Raw genomic sequence first — 18,683 nt, 5'->3', positions numbered from 1 at the left:
TCGTAGCCTAGAGACCCGAAAGTGAGTATCCATGTTTGCCCTGAACTACTCCATGATCATCTCCCGTGTAAACCCCAAGAACTACTCAACCATAATACATGCGAGCTCCTGGTTAATGAAAGAAGTTACGTGTAATAGGGAGATGGAAGAGGCATGAGACATCATCCATGGTAATCATCATCTCACCAAATGGAAGATTAAAGGAGAATGTATCCTTATGCCATCGCTCAACAAAGCAAACAACAACGGAGCGACGAGAATTGTTAGTGAATAGTCCACAAATGGAAGTAGGCCGACATCGGCGACAATCTGTCTGACCTCATCAGGCATTTATACATCAGAGAATTTCTTCAATGGGTAGGAACCTTAAACGGGTGTGGTCCTGTAACAATTAGAGTATAAATCATCTATTATTTTCAATTAATCAATAATAAATAAAAATAACTTAAAATGAAATATTTATACATCTCCCTATCATAATCTAAATGCCACATTATCGACATATGCAGTGAGCAAGGTAGGTTATTGGGCCCACTAGAGAACCCTTCATCTGTGTGTATAGACGACTCTGTATCACCCTGAGCCGTCATCTCTGTCTTAGTCTGAGTTGCCACCTTTATATCAGCTTGAATCACCACCTATGTATCAGCCTAAGCCGCCACCTCTGTGTCAGTCTATATATCCTCCTGAGATGTTGTCTCTACATCGTTAACAACATCAACATCGAGATCTCGACCTAGTTTAGCTCTACCTCTTGTACACTAGAGAGTATGGGGTGCGCGAGACTACCGAATCCTCCTCCGATGAGAACCACTGGGGGTTACTCTACCCGCCCGGATATGCGACTACTCTCCATCATCTCTGCTTGCACCAAAACTCTTTGCAATTGCTCTCCCTCTTTTTCATCTATCAGTCTATCTAGTAACAATTTTCTTATCTCTTCCTCTAGTCCTCGCTAAAGCAAAAAAAAATTGAACTACTATAAATTTTAAAATATCCAGGCCTTACCATTTATATACCGACAATTTCGAAAAGATCGGTAAAATTTAAACATTTTTATCAGCATTTTATAAAAATTTGGTACGTTCGCATGCATTTTTCTCTGAAATTTCAAAAACTCCGATAAAAATGCATGTATTTTACCAGAGATTCTAAAATACTAGTATAAGCATGTATTTTATCGGATATTTCAGAATTACTAATAAGAATGCATGGTTTTCAATACAAATCCAATATAAACTCAAAATATCCATATAAATGCATAAAATTAAAGGAAAAACACATATAAAAAATATGGTAGAATCTTTAAAAAAAAACTCAATTTTTTTTTTCAAATGTCTGAAAAATATGACAATATTTTTGGTGCAAGGATATTATAGTAAAAGTGATACAAATGTGGGGGTTATAAGTATATTTTGTTGGGTGTTAGGTTAAATTCTCTTATGGTAATTTGCAATATATTTTGGGTCATTGAAATAGAGCCCAATAAATAAATGAGAAAGAAGCAAAAAAGCAAGAGAATAAAATAGAGAACATTGCGGTACACAAGAATACAGTGTAGCAGCAGCAGCACCAACACCGAAAAAGAAAAACAAACGTTCATGAGAGACTCTGACATTTAACATAACACTGAAATGGATTTAACAGAGAAGGACCTTTTCGGCGAAGATTCCGACAACCAAAAAGATGGGACCCACTCTTCTTCCCCTTCTTCTTCTTCCTCCTCCGCCGCTTCTTCCTCCTCCTCTTCCTCCTCTTCCTCTTCTTCCTCCCACAACAGCAAAGCTTCCGCTGATTCCTCTTCCGCTACCGGAACTGGCGCCAGCAGCGGCGGCGGCGGAGATGACGACGAAGAAAACGGTGATGTCGTAGATAGTCGTAACAAGTATGATTCGCATCATCGGGATGATTATGATGATAGAGATCTGTTTGGTTCTGATAATGAAGATTATTGCAAAACCCTCGCTAAAAGTCCTTTTCCTATTCCTGGTAATTGTTCTATTTTTTCTCTTCGTTTGCTCAATTTTGGTTCATGTATTGGTAGATGTTAACCATTGCTGTGATGCTATTAGTATTAGCTTGTTGCTTTGGAAAATTATAAAGCTTTTTATAGTGTTGGTTGGTAAAGAAATAGGTTATGTTAGTGTTGATGAATCATGAATGTTGATTGTGTATGAAAGCATGAAACAACTTACAAGCTTGTTAGGTTATGATTTATGAACTTTCAGTATAGGAAGATGAAAGAGTATGCCTTAAAAGAATAAATTAATTAAAAGTAATCACATGTGTAGGTTTCGGTTTCAGACATGGACATTGACACAGATAAATCTTTTTTCCGAGGTATTGGTGCTAGAGAGCTGGTAACAACCAAACGTCGTGTATTTTAGGGTGGAAATGTGGGATATATTGTGCTAAAATGATACCTCCCTGTATCTACAAGGAAATTTAGGACTGGATAGAAAAGGATTATCACTGTTTCCTTTCCGTTATTCGATTAACAGTTAACCGTTGGATTATAATGATAAAAAATTGTGGGTGGATATAATGAAACATTAGCATGGTTAAGCTCTATTATTAATTTTTTTTGAAACCTAAATCAACTGTCGAGGGATGACTAGTGTGGTCTTTTTAATAGGTTATTACAATTTGGACTGAGTGTTCTTGTCCCGCCTTGGTGTTTCTCGATTGTTGTGGTAGTTTAAAAAATTAAATGAGTTAAAGAAAAATTATATTGTTGATTTTGTTTTCTTGATTCGTTTTTTTATGGCAAGATGTGATTTTCTCTGGCAGTATTGCCTCCCATCCGCAACAATACGAACAACCTGGGAAGAGGGGGTTTTGGACGTGGTCGTTGGCAGCAAGGGCATCATAATGACAGAGGAGCTGGCATTCTTCCACGTCCTGGTCCTTATCCCCAGAGGCAGAATTTTGGGTATGGTAATAGGTTTCAGAATGGCCGCCATGATGAACGATTTGTCTCTGAGATGAAGCTCTCGAAGAGTGAAGAAACACTGTCAAGAAAGGCAATTGCTTTTCAGGAGGTAGGGGATTGTCATTTTTCGTCAATTTGATTGTTGACGCGTAGAGTAATTTATTTGCTTCATATTGAGTTTAAAAACACGTAAAAGTGAACTTTAATTATTAGTTATGAATGTCTTCAATTGTGTTTTCTTCTATATCTGAGCTTTCATATGTGTATGGTACTTTATTTTAAATATTTTGTATGGTTACCCTTCCCCAAACTTCGATGTAGCAGCCATATGGCTATCCACTTTAGCATTCTGGGAGTCTGCCAATACATTTCTTTTTTCCACCATTGACTACAAAGCAGTGTTGTTAAATAGCAGCTATAGTGGCGCTATACCGCTATAGCGTAGAGGAATTTAGACGAAACCGTTGTTATTATGTGATACACTATTTAATATTGAATGGTGTCAAATAGCTACTATAGTGGTGCTATAGCAGTAATGCATTGAGGAAATTTAACTATCCGCTATTTTCTGCTATTTTCCGCTATCCACAAATGCTACAAAGGATGACGGTCCTTTTTTATCTGTCATGATTATTTAAGACATTCAATATTGTTAAATTGCCAGATTTACATGTTCTGATTATGTTTTCTTGATTATCCTGATAGCCTGCTGAACTTGCCTGCTATAGTCGTGTAGAAGGCGGAGAAGTATTTTTTGATGATCGCAGCTTGGTAAGCTAGTTGGTCTCTTGATTTTTTTTTCATTCTTTAAATTTGGTTCTGTTTGCAATAGATTGTGATGATATTATGCTCATTTAAGCACTTTTTAATTCTTGTTTATTAAGAGACTTTTCAAACGCCATATCACCGAAGATATTGGAGCTGATTTGAACGAAGGTTACGATACATACATTCCCAAAAAAGGTATGTTATCTATATACAAATAAACTGTTGACCTATGATTTTTAAAAATTCAAAATGCAGTGTTAAATGTCTCTGTATGAGAAGTGATTTATGCTACTAATTATGTTAATGGCCCCTCTCCTTTTGCTGTTAATATCTAAAACAGACTTAGGTTCAATGGGCTATGGCGATCTTCTTGCTTGCATTAGAGATAAAAATATCCCACTTCAAAACATTCATTTTGTGGTATGGCTTATATCCTGACCTAACTTTTCATAATATTTTAAGCCATTGCTAATTTAATTTATGATGTTTTACATTAATCTTCTTCTTTATCTTTCACAGACGTACCGCAACAATCTGAACAAGGTAAATGATTTGTTTTGAATTGTGTTTGCTTTTAGGTTTTAAGTGGTGACCTTATCGGTTAAATTAACCTGTAATCAAATGATGGGCATGAGCTAAACATTCCGGTTTATGCAGATACTTGCTACAGCTTATATTCGCCACGAGCCTTGGGAAATGGGAGTACACAAACGGAATGGTGTTGTCTATCTTGATGTGCACAAGTTACCAGAAAGACCACAAAGTGATTTAGATCGCAGGAGGTACACTGCTTACACATCTTTTTATTTTATTGGGCTTAGCCATGTCAATCTGTAATGTAAGTGGCTATAGATTAACAATCAAGAGACACAGTATTGGTTTGTTTGTGCATGCGAGAGAGAATGTAACCAATATTAAAGAACAGGTTGTTAGGGAAAAAGCTTCTTGCTCAGGGAAAGTATTTGGTATCAAACGAATTGAAGTGTCTGTTGCATACTATCACTTTACCTCATTATGGTTGGATGTTGGATGTTGTGTCTTATATCTAACCATAAAATTCAAGTTAATTGGTTGAGGAAGATATTGACAATGTAGGATATTGATGCAATAAAAAAATGTGTAATTTGTAAATGAAAGAGTATAAAAGAATAAAAGACAAGGTTCAGTTTGTAAACAAATGTCATGTTTTACTTTCTTCTGCTTAACTGTTGGACAAATTAGTGGATTTCTTCTCACTTTATCGTTTCACTTTTTATGATTGGATAAGCTTTAAAGTATTTATCTTTGGCAATTAGATGTTATCTGGGTTATGGTTTTGAGAGCCTTGCCACTGAAGATCCTAGAAGAGCTGATGGAGAGGGGATACATCATGTTGATGCCAATGTTGAATTTTGTTCCGTGCTTAAAACAAAATTGGGGGCTCACCGTATCTTAATGGGTGCTGAGATGGATTGCTGCGATACGACTAACGATGGAAAGAGATTTTATGTGGAGTTAAAGACAAGTTACGAGGTTGACATAGTAACGAGCTGCCTTGTGTTGTACTTTTTAAATCCCAGTTTTTAAAAAAATAGTTTTATATTGGCTTAACGATTCCCGTTTATTTTTTCTCATGACGCAGTTGAATTATCATAATGAGGAAAAATTTGAGAGAGAGAAACTGCTAAAGTTTTGGGTACGTCTACTATCTATTGTAATCAATTTTGTATGCTTTTCATCTCCATGTGTTCCTTTTTCACTTGCATGACATGATTTCAACACAGCCTCAATTCTTGCTTGCAGATTCAGTCATTCCTGGCAGGTGTTTCGTACATTTGTATAGGATTTAGGTAATGTTTTACATTATTACACAATCTGCGATCTTAGCATTGTACTGAAATGTGTTTAACTAGTTTTGGCAAAATCTGTTTCAGCTTATTCTCTGGTATCCTTAGAAATGTGTTTATATTAATATGTCTTAGCTGTTATACAGGGACGATGCAGGCCGTCTTGTTCGCACAGAAATGCTTAGAACCAAAGATATCACGCAGAGAGTAAAAATGAAGAACTACTGGCAGGGAGGAGTCTGCCTGGCGTTTGCGGATGAGGTATTATGCTGGCTTTATGGAACAGTCAAAGAAAGTGAGTACTATAACCCCATCTCTTTTTGGCTTTCAAACAATTTCACTTTTTCCTGTTAATCAATGTGTTCATTTCTTGGTTTCAGATGAAGATTACACTTTGCAGTTCGCTCCACCTTTCCACCGTTTGGAGCTTCTGCAAGCACAGTCTTGCCCAGATGTAATAACAAGTCATCTGGAGCTGTTGTGAAAAATTGGGAACCTTAACAGTTATTTAAACAATTCAATATAGGAATCAAGGGATCGACTCTTAATTTTTCCCTGAACCTTCGATAAGTTATTAACTTTTGGAATAGGGGTAACCCCATGTGAGTGCTGAGAATTGCAGCCACATCTTGTTAGAAATATGCAGTAATTTTATGGCATTTTTTAGTCGGAATATAGTTTTTCGTTTTACTTTTTTCCAGTGATTGAGATAAGGAAAGCATGTGTGTTAATTGAACTAATGAACCCACATTTATCTGTTTAACTTGTGTATCAACCATCCATGTACGATGTATAGGACAGGAACACACTTTTTAACAAGAAACCAGATAACTTCAGTTTGTTCATGAATCAAACAACCAATGTGGATGGTATGTTGTAGTTTTAACTCATTTAATGAGTTTAGTTTTTCAATTCAAATTTGATATATGCAATGAATTAATTAATTGTTGAATTGGTTCTATTTATAGTTGGTCATATTAAAAATCTCCCTTTAAGCTATTTAGGTGATTTGTGCAAATATGTATGGAAATATAAACAGCTAATATTTTGTTGAAATATGTATTTTATTGTGGAAATTAATATCAATTTTATTAGTTTGATATGTTCTAATGTATACATGTATGTTCTAGTGTATGTATATCCAATAGAAGTTGATGGTAACATGAAATGGGTTACCACTTGAAATGATTAATGATTATGAGCAAGCTGCTAAGCAGAATTCCACCATTGCACAAAGTGATTTGTTGGAAGTCGCCTTCAACTTTCAATTGTGGAAACTCTATTCAAAATGATTTTAACAATTAAAACTTCCGTAAAAGTTTTGAATTTTTTTTTTTTTTTTGGAATATGTATTAAGAGTATACATGATAAAGGATAGTAAAAAAAAGTAAAGGTAGGAGAAAATTTAGAAAAATTATAAAAGAAACTATAAGGATTTTTTTGAGATTAATGAGCTGAATTGAAATTGATGGGGTTAATTTCATCCGTATAGTCGATTCTATTTAGTGAGATAAGACTTGGTTGTTGTTGGTCAAAGAATCGTGATAGTGCTAATGGTAGAGAGAGAGAGAGTTGTAATCACATTTTCGATTGGAGGTAGATAAAGTGGTGATCAATATAGGTCAATGATGATCAACGTGAAAGTAGATGATGGTCAGATTAATGATTAGAGATGGATGAAGTGGTATCGATGGTGACCAGAGTGATGGTTAGAATGGTGGTTGACAATAATAAAAGTGATGATTGATAGTGATTAGAGTGATGATCGATAGTGATCATAATGATAGTCGTAGTAACGATTTAATAGTTAATTAAATAAATAAATAATTAAATTTTATTTTATTTTGTTTTCAAAATTAATTTTTCTCAAAGACTTACATTTTATCAAAATTTTGAAATCATTAAATATTTTTAATACTTTATCAACAATTTAATATCTTTTAATATCTTGAAATGTTATAGTTTAAAGTTGGGGGACATTTGGAAAATGTTAAACGTAGATAATAATTTCGGGATAAAATCACGAATAAAGAAAATGCTAGATGTACCACTAAACAACTACCGCATAATATAATCTCAACTTAGTAATTATGCAATAAAATAAAAATAATTATACTCCACTTTGGGATTTTTTATTTAAAATAATCAGTTTTTTTTTAAAATAAAAAATAATCAATAATTCAAAAAAAATAATCAGTTTTACAAGAGGATGCGCCAGATGAATTGGCGCATCCCTCTAACCATGAAGAGGAGGCGCCAATAGCATTGACGCATGCATTGGACTCCTGATGAGGAGGTGTCAATGTTATTGGCGCATGCATTTGTCCTCATGAGGAGACGCCAATGCTCCTGACGCCTTAGTGCAATTTGTAGTGTGGAGCATCACATGCAGGCGCCATATGGATTGGCGCCCACACTACAAATTACACTATAGCGCCGGGAGCATTGGCGCCTCCTCATGAGGGTCAATGCATGCGTCAATAACATTGACGCCTCCTCTTCATGGTTAGGGGATGCGCCAATTTATCTAGCACATCCTCTTGTAAAACTGATTTTTTTGGTTTTTTTTTTGAATTATTGATTATTTTCAAAATTTAAAAAAAAAATGATTATTTTAAAAAAGAAATCCCACTTTGGTCCCATGTTTGATTGATTTATAATTATTAAAATTTTGATAGTTATTTATTACACCTTAAAATTTTCTTTCATAATTTTATAAATGTTCAAAAATGTTAGGCCGAGTTAAGATGCATTTTTTATTGAAATTTTTTAAAAAAATAATATAATCTGTGAGAAAAATATTACATATCTATTTAATCTTCATTTATAAAATGTTTAATCTTCATTTTTTTTAATCAATGTAGACTTCAATTTTACATTAGATTCTTAATATTTTTAACTTACACTTTACACTTGTTTTTCTCACATAAAATGTTTTTGTTTAAAGCTAATTTTTAAACATACCTTTATTATGTTGTTCATGTGATTTTCCTTAAAAAATAATTAAAGAGGTTTGTCCAAAAATCAAAATCCAAATATTATTATCTTCAGAAAAAAAACACAAATAGATTTATAAAAAATGATAAATTTCAAAAAATTGTATAACTGCCAAATTAAACTATGTGAAAAGTTCCGGAATAAAATCCACAGGACTTTCACAAAATATTCTAAAAAAAACTATGATGTTTGGAAGTTAAATTTTGAACTCACTATATCACTTGTTCAACTTCTTATACTCTTATTCTTGGAGTACAATGTTAAGGATAAAGAAGATGATGCAAGAGAAAAAAAAGAGACAAACTATAACTAACTTTTGTATGAAAATTGAATATATATCAGATTATGTAACAACTGACCTTATATACCATCAGAGTCTTAAATGAAATTCAAATTCAGACTCTAAATGCATATTAATTTTAAATGCAACTGAAAAATGAATTACAACTAACAACCTCATTTAATTCATATTCAGTTAATTAAAAATAACAACACCAATTTCATTTCTCAAATGGATAAAATTTTCAGTCTTGATTGTTTTAGTTAGAAGATCTATCAACTACTTCTGAATGCTACAGTGAACAACTTCAAACACCCCACTCTAAACTTGATTTCTGGTAAAGTGAAACTACGTGTCAATGTGCTTGTCCCTTCCATGTAACATTGTATTATTGGCAAGGATTATAGCTAATTTGTTGTCAATCATCACAAACTTGCTCACCTTGATCTTTAGATCATGCAACAAGTTCAGAATCCAAACAACTTGACAAGGAGATAAAATACCTGCAATATACTCAACTTTATAGATTGACAATGCAACTACTGGTTGCTTCTTGGAGCACCAAGAAATGAGACCTCTCAAATACTTAAAGAAATATCCATAAATATTTTTTCTGTCAACTCTGTCTCCACACAATCAGAGTGTGAATAGCATATTAGCTCTGAATCAAATTCAACACTAGAATGGAACAAAATTCCATACTTCAGAGTTCCTTTGGTTAGTGACCACTTTGGTTTGTTCATAAACTTGCTCATCATTCCAACTGCATATCAGATGTCAGGTTTGGTATTGCAGAGATATCTCAATGAACCCACCAACATGTTTATTATCTAAAGAGTGTACAGTCTGGAGCAGTAATCTCATGCTCATTTTCATTCTCCTCACAAAATCTTTTGAACTATGATGAGTTGTATTCACCTCCACCATCAATTCTGAGAATTTTCAACTTCGTTTTTCAACTTTCTATGAGTTTTATTATTTATTTGATTTTTAAATATGTTTTTTTTTAATATTTTAGTCTATGAAATTAGAATATAAAAAAAATACTAAAAATAAATTTACAATTTTAATATTACTTAAAAACTAAAAATGAAATGACTATTATATACAAATATAATATTAATCTCTTAAAATAACATAAAACAGTAAATTAAGTGGATGTGATAGTGGCTAATTGTTAGTTGGTATGATAGGTGTAGTAAGATATGTATTGAATTGTTTATTAGCTATTAAAAAGATTATGCATAATATTAGATAAATAATGCATTCTGCATTCGTGAGTTTTCGTGAGATTTATCTCTCGCTATGTATAGCATCCCTCTTTTCATTAACTACATTGTTAAATAAAGTTAGAGTATTATGACTCAAACCAAATATTTCGTATTACTTTAATTGTAACTTCTTATTAAGACTTAAAACAAAATAGATCTAGTTTCAATGAGAGAAAATAGTCGTCTCCAATAGTTTATACACTTGGAAAAGCAATTATCGAATGAAGAAGATCACATGAAAAAAAAAGAAGTGAGAAGAAGATTAAGATTATGTTTAATGGAATAAATATTTTGTTTCATTATTTGGATATTATTTGGATATTTTATGATTGAATGAAAAAAATTGTTACTTCGTTCAAATTTGATGATATAAAAAGAAGGTAAATGATGAAATGAAATAAAATGCATTCCATCGCATTAGCTACGTTCCATCATCTTTTTATCAATTCAAACCGTAAAACATAAATTTATTTCATTCTATTCTATCATATTTCATCAATCCAAACATAGTCTAAGAAACAAAATGATGACTATATAGGATATTCTTTCATACTAATCTCTTACGCAAATGTGTAAGAGGAAAGCAAGGAGGATAAAAGCAAGTACAAAGGCGTCGTATAAATAATTATTGATATGGAGGTAACAAGAACATCAAGATAACAATGAGGACTAACATGTGTTTTTAGATTAAGAGGAAATAAATGATATATATGATGAATATTCAAGAATGAAGGTAGTCAGAAAAAAATGTAGGAGAATATGATTGTCTAATGTTCCAACTCTTCAAATAAGGTGGATCTGATTTGCCGAGCATGAAAGCAAGGAGTTATAATCAAGTTATTTGGGAGGCAAATTGAGTACAAGGTTTTGGAGAACAGTGTGGAATAGTTATGTGCAAGAAGAGGTATCATCAAATTAATTGACTTGGGGAAAAACTATTTTTTAATGTATCTTTCGAATGAAGAAGACAACATAAAAGTTATGGAGGATGAATCATGGCTTATATATGATCATTACCTTTCAGTTAGGTCCCCCTAAAATTTCTCCAACATACAAAATTGATTCAACAATTGTTTGGTGTGTGTGCATGACCTTCTAGTTGAATAATATATTGGTGTAATTGGAAGTGGTCGTGGGGGCATGGCGAGGGTTTATGCTTTGCCTGTTATTCCTATTGGACAACCCCTTTGTTGGTTCCCCTCTTTTAGATTGGGCGTCCATTTTATGAATATGTCTCCTAGATCCTCTGTATCTCCGTCCATAACGTGTGGTCGTGCATATAATGATATTCAGTCAACAATGATATTAAGGGAGTCGTGGGAATTAATCGTGCTCCCTGAATGTTAAGGAATTAACTACTTATTCCAAGACTGGTCGTTATTCCCAAGAAAGTCTTGTCTAGACCTAAGATGGTTATAAATACATCAACATTGTAATAAAGAGAAAAACCTAACTATAACACAAAAATACAAGCTTACAAATATTCTCACTCCACATGAGCAAGATTTCAACCTCACAACAACCTTAAAGCCTCTGACAATCGTTAATCATTATGGGTTGTCACACATTTGTATTTTTCACAAGTACAATTAGTGGCCACTGTCGGGTCCCGTAAAACAAAATGGGGCCACACTCATCATTTACTCACTGCTCATTGTCGCATCCTGCGAAAAATCAACCGGCGAGCCTAAAAATAAAACACACAGAGCCGCCACTAAACGTTATTTATCCCAAGATAGGGAAAGGAAACGCTCAGAGAAACCTGGAAAGACATGGTCTCGCGACCAGAGAGAAAAGGTTCGGGAGTCGGTTACGCAAGGGGAAGGTATTAGCACCCCTCACGTCCGTCGTACTCGACGGGATCCACGTCCTAGAATAAAGAATAGGTTGCTAAACATCACACACACGCACGGGGAACGCAGGTGGGGTTAAGAGGAACGAGCTCGATAGGGTATCGCACCCTATGCCTACATATCTTGTCTGGAACAAGAATCAGAGCCACTGTAGTTCGGCTTACGCACGCCAAACAACACAAAACGACACAAACAAGCAAGGGTGGCAAACATGGAGCCCGACAACCACTGGATGGAATTACGTCGGCATCCGAACCAAAACACACTCAAAAGGGCAAACGTGGAGCCCGACAGCCAATCACTGGGCTTACGTCGGCATCCAAGCCAAACACACAATCAGATAACATGTAAACACACGCAAAAAAGAAAAAGGTTGCCCGGAGTGGTCTCGCACGACCACCTGCCTACATACCTCGTCTGGCACGAGGATCAGGGCGATGTAGTTCCCCTGAAAGGGACCGAATTACTAGCCAGAACAGAGGGAGACACAACACTAGGGAGACTACGACTCGAGCCTAGATGTTGTCATGCAAAGTCGTCCCTAAGTTCAGTTTCTACCCTACTTGCATAAGCAAGCCTATCCTAACCAGGAAAGGAGCAAGCACACAAACAAACAACAGACAAGCATACATCAGATGAGAACAGGCATCTCAAACAAGCATGTCAATCAGATATCCACATATCACACCCTATAGCCAAACAAGGGGGCTCAATCAATCAGGTTTGACTGCCTAAGCAAGTCGTCTGTACAGGCTGGTTTTGCTCTTAACCTTGCCATTGCGAGGCTAAGGTGAAGCAGATGAAAGGATGAAGTGAGGATCAGACCTCACAGCTCTTATCCCTAACCAGGGAGAGCTGACAAATGAGCATGGGTCCAGAATAGGGGAACCCTTCTATACTCGATGACTCAGACACAATGTGCACTGCACAGGATCTTGGGCTTGGATCTCAATGCTACAACCATGTAATGGGAGCAAGGAGAAGACTCAACTGAATAGTGGGGGGTAGGCTGCATACCCCTACCTTCCACCAATTGCCTTATTTAAAGGACTTTCACCTGCTTGGGCTTAAAAATAAACAACCACAATCATTGCCTCTTAAGGAGGACTTCAGACATTTATTTGCCCGGCCCGGTAACAGCCGGGTCTCCAGACTACATGAAGTCAAGAGGACCTACCTCAATGCAAGTTGCTTAAGCAAAGCAAAGCAATAGTTCACAAGGAACTGAGCAACTAAAGTACCTGGAAACAATCAAACACAGTTAGTACTCAGACAGACAAAACCAAACAGCAAGTGTTCAATCAATCAAACTATACAAAGCAATGCACAACAAAGCAAGCTCAAAGCTTAAGCCCAAGCTTCAAAACCTACAAAACAATGTTATGTTAGTGTACAAACATCAACAACATCAATTAAATTTAACTTGATCATTCTCCATGTTCATTATGCCTTTGATCCTGAAAAATCAAGCAAACATTAGCAACAAGACCACTAGGCCAAGCCTAGGGTCCAAAACAAGAAAAAATCCTTAAACAGCAAGGCATTCACAAACCAATCTCAAATTAAAGTCAAACAAGAGCAAACATCATTGGTCTCATGTTTATATCATTCATCATGCTCATGTTATGCACAAAATAAGGCAAACTAGTCCAAATGAGGCACCAAGCATACAAACAGAATTATTGCATTCAAATCCACATCAAAACAAATCTAAAAATTATCAAATAAATTACACCTAAACAGGGGATATTCAAGGTCTACCATGTCAAATTTGAGCTCATTTGGGCAAATGGAACCATGTCAATGAAAATCGACAAAAACAGACACAATTACATGCTCTAATTCACACCATCAACACATATATCCACTTCAAAAATTCATAACTCAATGAAAACAAAAAATAAATGGATGAGACCAAAACAGGGAGGTCCTAACATGTGTCTACTACAAGCATATTAAATTTCATGATCATACAATACCATATGAGCATTTCCCAATCATTCTACTAACCTATGTCACATGAGCTTGCAAATTCAACCACCAGAAAGGAAAATTCACAATCAATTTGAAAATGCAGTGTAAAATTCCACAAAAATTCTCATAGCTTCCTAACATGTTAACTAAGCATCATGCAAAATTTCAATCAATTTCAACAAGTATAAGCCAATCAAAAAAAATCCAGCAAGTTGACATAATGAGGTGTGACACAAATTGTCACACCTAAGTTCCAGAATTTGCTGCTCATTGACCAGGTATCAAAAATGCATGAAATTTACATATAAATGAACATCAATGAGTCCACAATCATCACAAAATTTTTCAAGAATTTATTTAACATTATGAGAATTTCATGAATCAAATGGTACAAGGTGTCAAAAATGGATACATGTGAAACAAGCCTAAGCCAAATGATAATTCTACCAAGCACAACTTTGACCAATAGGTCAAAAGGATCCTAAAGTCAACAACAAAGTCATAGAAAAAATCTCCACAATTTTATGATTTTTTACTATTTTTTATGAATTTTTAAAGGTGTTATGTATTTATTTGGATTTTATGTGAATTAAATAAAATCACAGTGGCATTTCTGTAAATAAAACTGGCGCGGGAGGGAAACATGGAATTCAAAAATTTGAACAGCAAAACGGATCAAACCAAGCTCTATCATCGTTTTCCTCTCAACAATTTCCAGAATTTGCAAAATTCGATGAACACAAAATCTCAACGAAAATGGACATGCATATAACCGATGGAATCGTCTGAACACATAGATAACAAATATCAACTTATTTCCTCCTAAATGTTCCTAAATCATGCGGATCGAAGAAGTTAGGGTTTATGTTCATATCTTAAAATCCAGATTTCTCCTCCTATGGTTCATCATTCTCAAAACTAATCACATCACCGTGCTCTACATAACATGAACTATCAAACGCATATAAGCTTGAAGCAAATCATGAGATTCGAAATTTCTCAAAACTGGAAATGGCAGTGTGAAAGCAGTGGAATCCGTGCTCTTCCTCCTCAAACAGTTGCGCCAATAGCTTTAGGAAGTTGAATGATGTGTTCAGAATCAATTGCTATGGTCTCTAGAGCATGAAATTCGCATTTCACCATTGATGCTCCATATGCAACAGTCGAGATTCGATGCACTTTTCCTTGCAATCTCCCAAAACAGTCCGAGAAGATGATTAGAGGAAGTGAATGCAAAAAGAATTTCACGAATTGGTTCAAGATTGAGGAAGATTGATGAAGTTTTGCATTTGGAGTGTTCTTGAGATTTTGATGAATGTGAGAGGTTTTGAGATCCAATTTGGGGAAGTGTGAATTCTGTTATGATTAGGAAGTGATTTGGTTTATATACATTGCACTAATCCATCACTAATCATGTAATTAACCAATTTGGCATAGTTAGTGAAAATGGCAATTTGTAAACAAGGGCAAAAATGTAAATACACTATGCCAGCTCATGCCAGCTGTTTTGACAGCTCATGCAATCTCCAAATGACACATGCGAACCATAGAAACTTGTCCCATGCTTATTGGTTGCTCCATTCTCAAATTCACATGTGAATGCAAAATGTCCAATTTTCACCATTTCATTTTTCAAACCAAAACTCAAACCATATGCTTTGGCCACAAAGTGATGATTCAAACAAGCTCAAAATGCCATTCCTGAGGTGTTGGAAAAAGTCCCATTCAAAAATTCCAATTATTTTGAGAGTTGGACAATTTTGCCCCTGGTCCAATTCAGCTGTCCAGTTGAAAAGTGACTTTTTGCCTTGGCCATTTTTGGGAAAATCCAATTATTCACCATGAAAGTACATGTCAAATGGAGTTTGTGCATATAAAGAACTTGCAATTTGGACAAACCATGTGGTAGTTATGGCCTCCTGATTACAGGTCATTTTTGAAATTCACTGAGCCATAATTTTCCAACCACACATGGGAATTTCAAGTTCTCGGACTTTTTGGAAAGGTGAGAACAAGATCTACAACTTTCATGTTGAACAAATTTTCATTTGAAGCTTCCTTGGACACGTGGCTTTGAGGTCCAAAACTTTCCATTTTTGGAAACTTCAATTACAAGTCACTTTCTATTTTTAGCAGTTTTTGTCCTGACTTGATTTTCTTCATTTTTAAGCTTCGCAATGTCATTCAACACTTGTTCCAACATGAATGAAGTGTATCCAACTCATTTCCACCTCCACATCCATCAGATCATGTACAGTTGACCACAGTTGACTTTTCAACTGACAGATGAATCTGGCAATGCATAGATCAATTTGAACCCCAATCTTCAACTGAAATGGCTCAAGGGTAAAACCCTAGCCTCAATAAGCACAATATAACCCTAGAATGAACTTCACAACCATCAGAAACCTCATCTCCTGATCCAACCCTGATTGGCCCAATACAACTGATTAAGGTTGACCAGTGGTCAAAACCCTAATCTCAAGGAATCAGCTCCACCACTTGATGAAATCCAACCATGATGATGATGATGAATCATTGTAATCAAGATGAAGACCAACATCCTTTGAGAATCATGAAATCCTATAGCCCAATCCTCAGATGGCCAATGATCAATCAATAAACCCTAGCTTGCACTTTGACTTCCTCATCCTCTGACCAAGACTTGGGAAGATAGCTTGCACAATGTAACCACATGATATGCAATATGCAATGCCTAATGACCTAAGATGATATGCAATATGATTAGCTTAGTCCCAAGAGAGGAGGGCAAATTTTGAGGTGTTACACTCATTTCACCATCTTCTCACGAGAATGTTTGAGAACATTTACAAGAAGACCACTGACACCATTGCTAGAGGTTTCTCTAGAAGGAATCTAGCTCCTTCTAGAGGAAGTATGCCCACATGTATTAACAACAAACATCACACCCGCTAAAGCTCTTGGAGCCTTAGGCAGGGACTGATAACCCAAGATCACCTTTTTAAGAGAAGACACAATTGGTGTTCTTCCACACAATAATGATCACATGGCATTCACAATTCAGTATGCCAATTGGGAAGCGAGTTTTGATCAACCTTGGAAGCTCAATAGACATCATATTATGGAGCGCCTTCTGGGGGCTTCATCTTGATCCCAATAGAATTGGAGCTTTACAAAGATCCATGGTAAGCCTTTCAGGCGAATAGGTGTAGGTCAAGAGCCATACCACACTCAAAATGACATTTGGCTCCTGGGTGAGCGCCAAAACCATCAAATTAAAGTATCTAGTGGTAGAAACCACACACCCTATGACTCCATCCTAGGAAGGCATGTTCTCAACCTCCTGGGGGCGGTTTTGTCCATCCTTCATTTATGCCTCAAATATTCGTTATCTGACGGGCACAGGGTACGATCAAAGGGGATCAACCGATATCCGATGAATGTTACCAAAGTAGCTTAGAAATAGTGGGGGAACCTTTCACTCTAGGTGCCATCCTTGTCCAGAAAAAAATGACAGCAATACAACAAGCTGGGAACATAGGTTGGGGCAAATAGTGAGATGCTCACCCCAATAGAATTCTTGAAAGAGGTTCAGATTGGGCTTTTACACCACCAAGTCACCAAGCTGGGCACCTCATTGTCCAAGTCTAAAGAAGAGAATTTAATCACCCTGCTCAAGAAGAACATTGACTTGTTTGCCTATGCGCCCTCAGATATGCCTGACATAGATACCATAGTGGCATGTCATTTCCTCGCCACATACCCTTCACTAGAGCCAATGTCTCAAAGGAAGTGCAAGGTTGGCGAGGAGAATAGAGTGGTCGTTGACAAAGAAGTCTAGAAGCTAATAAAAGTGAGTTTCATAACAAAGGTCAAATACCTTTTGTGGCTGGCTAACGTGGGATTTGTGAGAAAGGCATCAAACAAGTGGTGTATGTTCATTGATTTCATTGACCTCGGTGTTGCATGTCCCAAGTATTTGTATCCTCTTCCCAGTATAGGTTACATGATTGACAAATCCTCGAGTTATAAAACATTGAGTTTCACGGATGCTTATTCAGGGTACAACTAGATTAAGATGGATCACATAGATGCACCCAAGACGACATTCATGTCCAACCATAGAAACTACTATCACAACTCATTCCTTTTGGGCTTAAGAACGTTGGTGCAACCTATCAGAGGCTCATGGACACAATGTTCTCAAATAAAATAGGACACAACTTGTAGATTTACATTGATGACATGATAGTAAATAAGTCAGAAGGGGATAGTCATACATCCGACTTAGAAGATATCCTATAATCAATCAGCAACTACATGCACCTGAATCAAGCCAAGTACTTATTTGGCGTACAAGCAAGCAAATTCTTGGGTTTTATGCTCACATAAAGGGTCATAGAGGTGAACCCAAACAAATGCCAAGCCATCATAGACATGAGGAACCCCTCTAACGTTAAGGACGTTCAACAACTAACCAAGCGTTTAACCGTCCTATCTCATTATCTTTCTTGAGCAAGTGGCAAGGCTTTCCACTTCTTCTCCGTGTTGAAGAAAAATGACAGATTCATGTCCACTTATTAGGTTAATAGATGTCTCACATATCACTCAAACACATAACCTTCTCTTTCACACATTTCATCAAACACCTATTATGCATACACTTTGTGTACGAATTTTACATGGCTCCTAAGACAAACAAGGGCAAAAGTGTTACAAGTGCATCCTCTTCCATACCGGTTAGTTCCCTTTCACTCATATACCCTACGGGTGTTGATGAATTTTAGAAGAATTATAAAC

The 18,683-nt window shown here is 35.8% G+C and overlaps 1 protein-coding gene across 1 annotated transcript; it reads left to right on the top strand.

Annotated features, from left to right (window-relative positions):
- The first annotated feature begins 1,532 nt into the window (after nt 1-1,532).
- Nucleotides 1,533-6,216, top strand: LOC127120566 (NAD-capped RNA hydrolase DXO1). The gene is made up of 12 exons (XM_051051037.1): nt 1,533-1,989; nt 2,791-3,041; nt 3,638-3,703; nt 3,817-3,895; nt 4,041-4,120; nt 4,220-4,243; nt 4,358-4,482; nt 4,996-5,212; nt 5,322-5,375; nt 5,483-5,529; nt 5,673-5,821; nt 5,907-6,216. The coding sequence occupies exons 1-12, from the start codon at nt 1,635-1,637 to the stop codon at nt 6,008-6,010; spliced, it is 1,551 nt and encodes a 516-aa protein (XP_050906994.1). The 5' UTR covers nt 1,533-1,634; the 3' UTR covers nt 6,011-6,216.
- Nucleotides 6,217-18,683: the final 12,467 nt, after the last annotated feature.

This window comes from Lathyrus oleraceus, chromosome 2 (genome assembly GCF_024323335.1).
Source record: "Lathyrus oleraceus cultivar Zhongwan6 chromosome 2, CAAS_Psat_ZW6_1.0, whole genome shotgun sequence".
In the NCBI taxonomy this organism is placed as follows: Eukaryota; Viridiplantae; Streptophyta; class Magnoliopsida; order Fabales; family Fabaceae; genus Lathyrus; species Lathyrus oleraceus.
This window is presented reverse-complemented; position numbering and strand designations above follow the sequence as displayed.

What these genes read in the sequence shown, in the direction of transcription:
- LOC127120566 (XM_051051037.1), top strand. Translation starts at nt 1,635, where the DNA reads ATGGATTTAACAGAGAAGGACCTTTTCGGCGAAGATTCCGACAACCAA. An exon ending in ACCGCAACAATCTGAACAAG is followed by an intron (nt 4,244 to 4,357) that starts GTAAATGATTTG and finishes CGGTTTATGCAG; the next exon opens with ATACTTGCTACAGCTTATAT. An exon ending in TTATGGAACAGTCAAAGAAA is followed by an intron (nt 5,822 to 5,906) that starts GTGAGTACTATA and finishes TCTTGGTTTCAG; the next exon opens with ATGAAGATTACACTTTGCAG.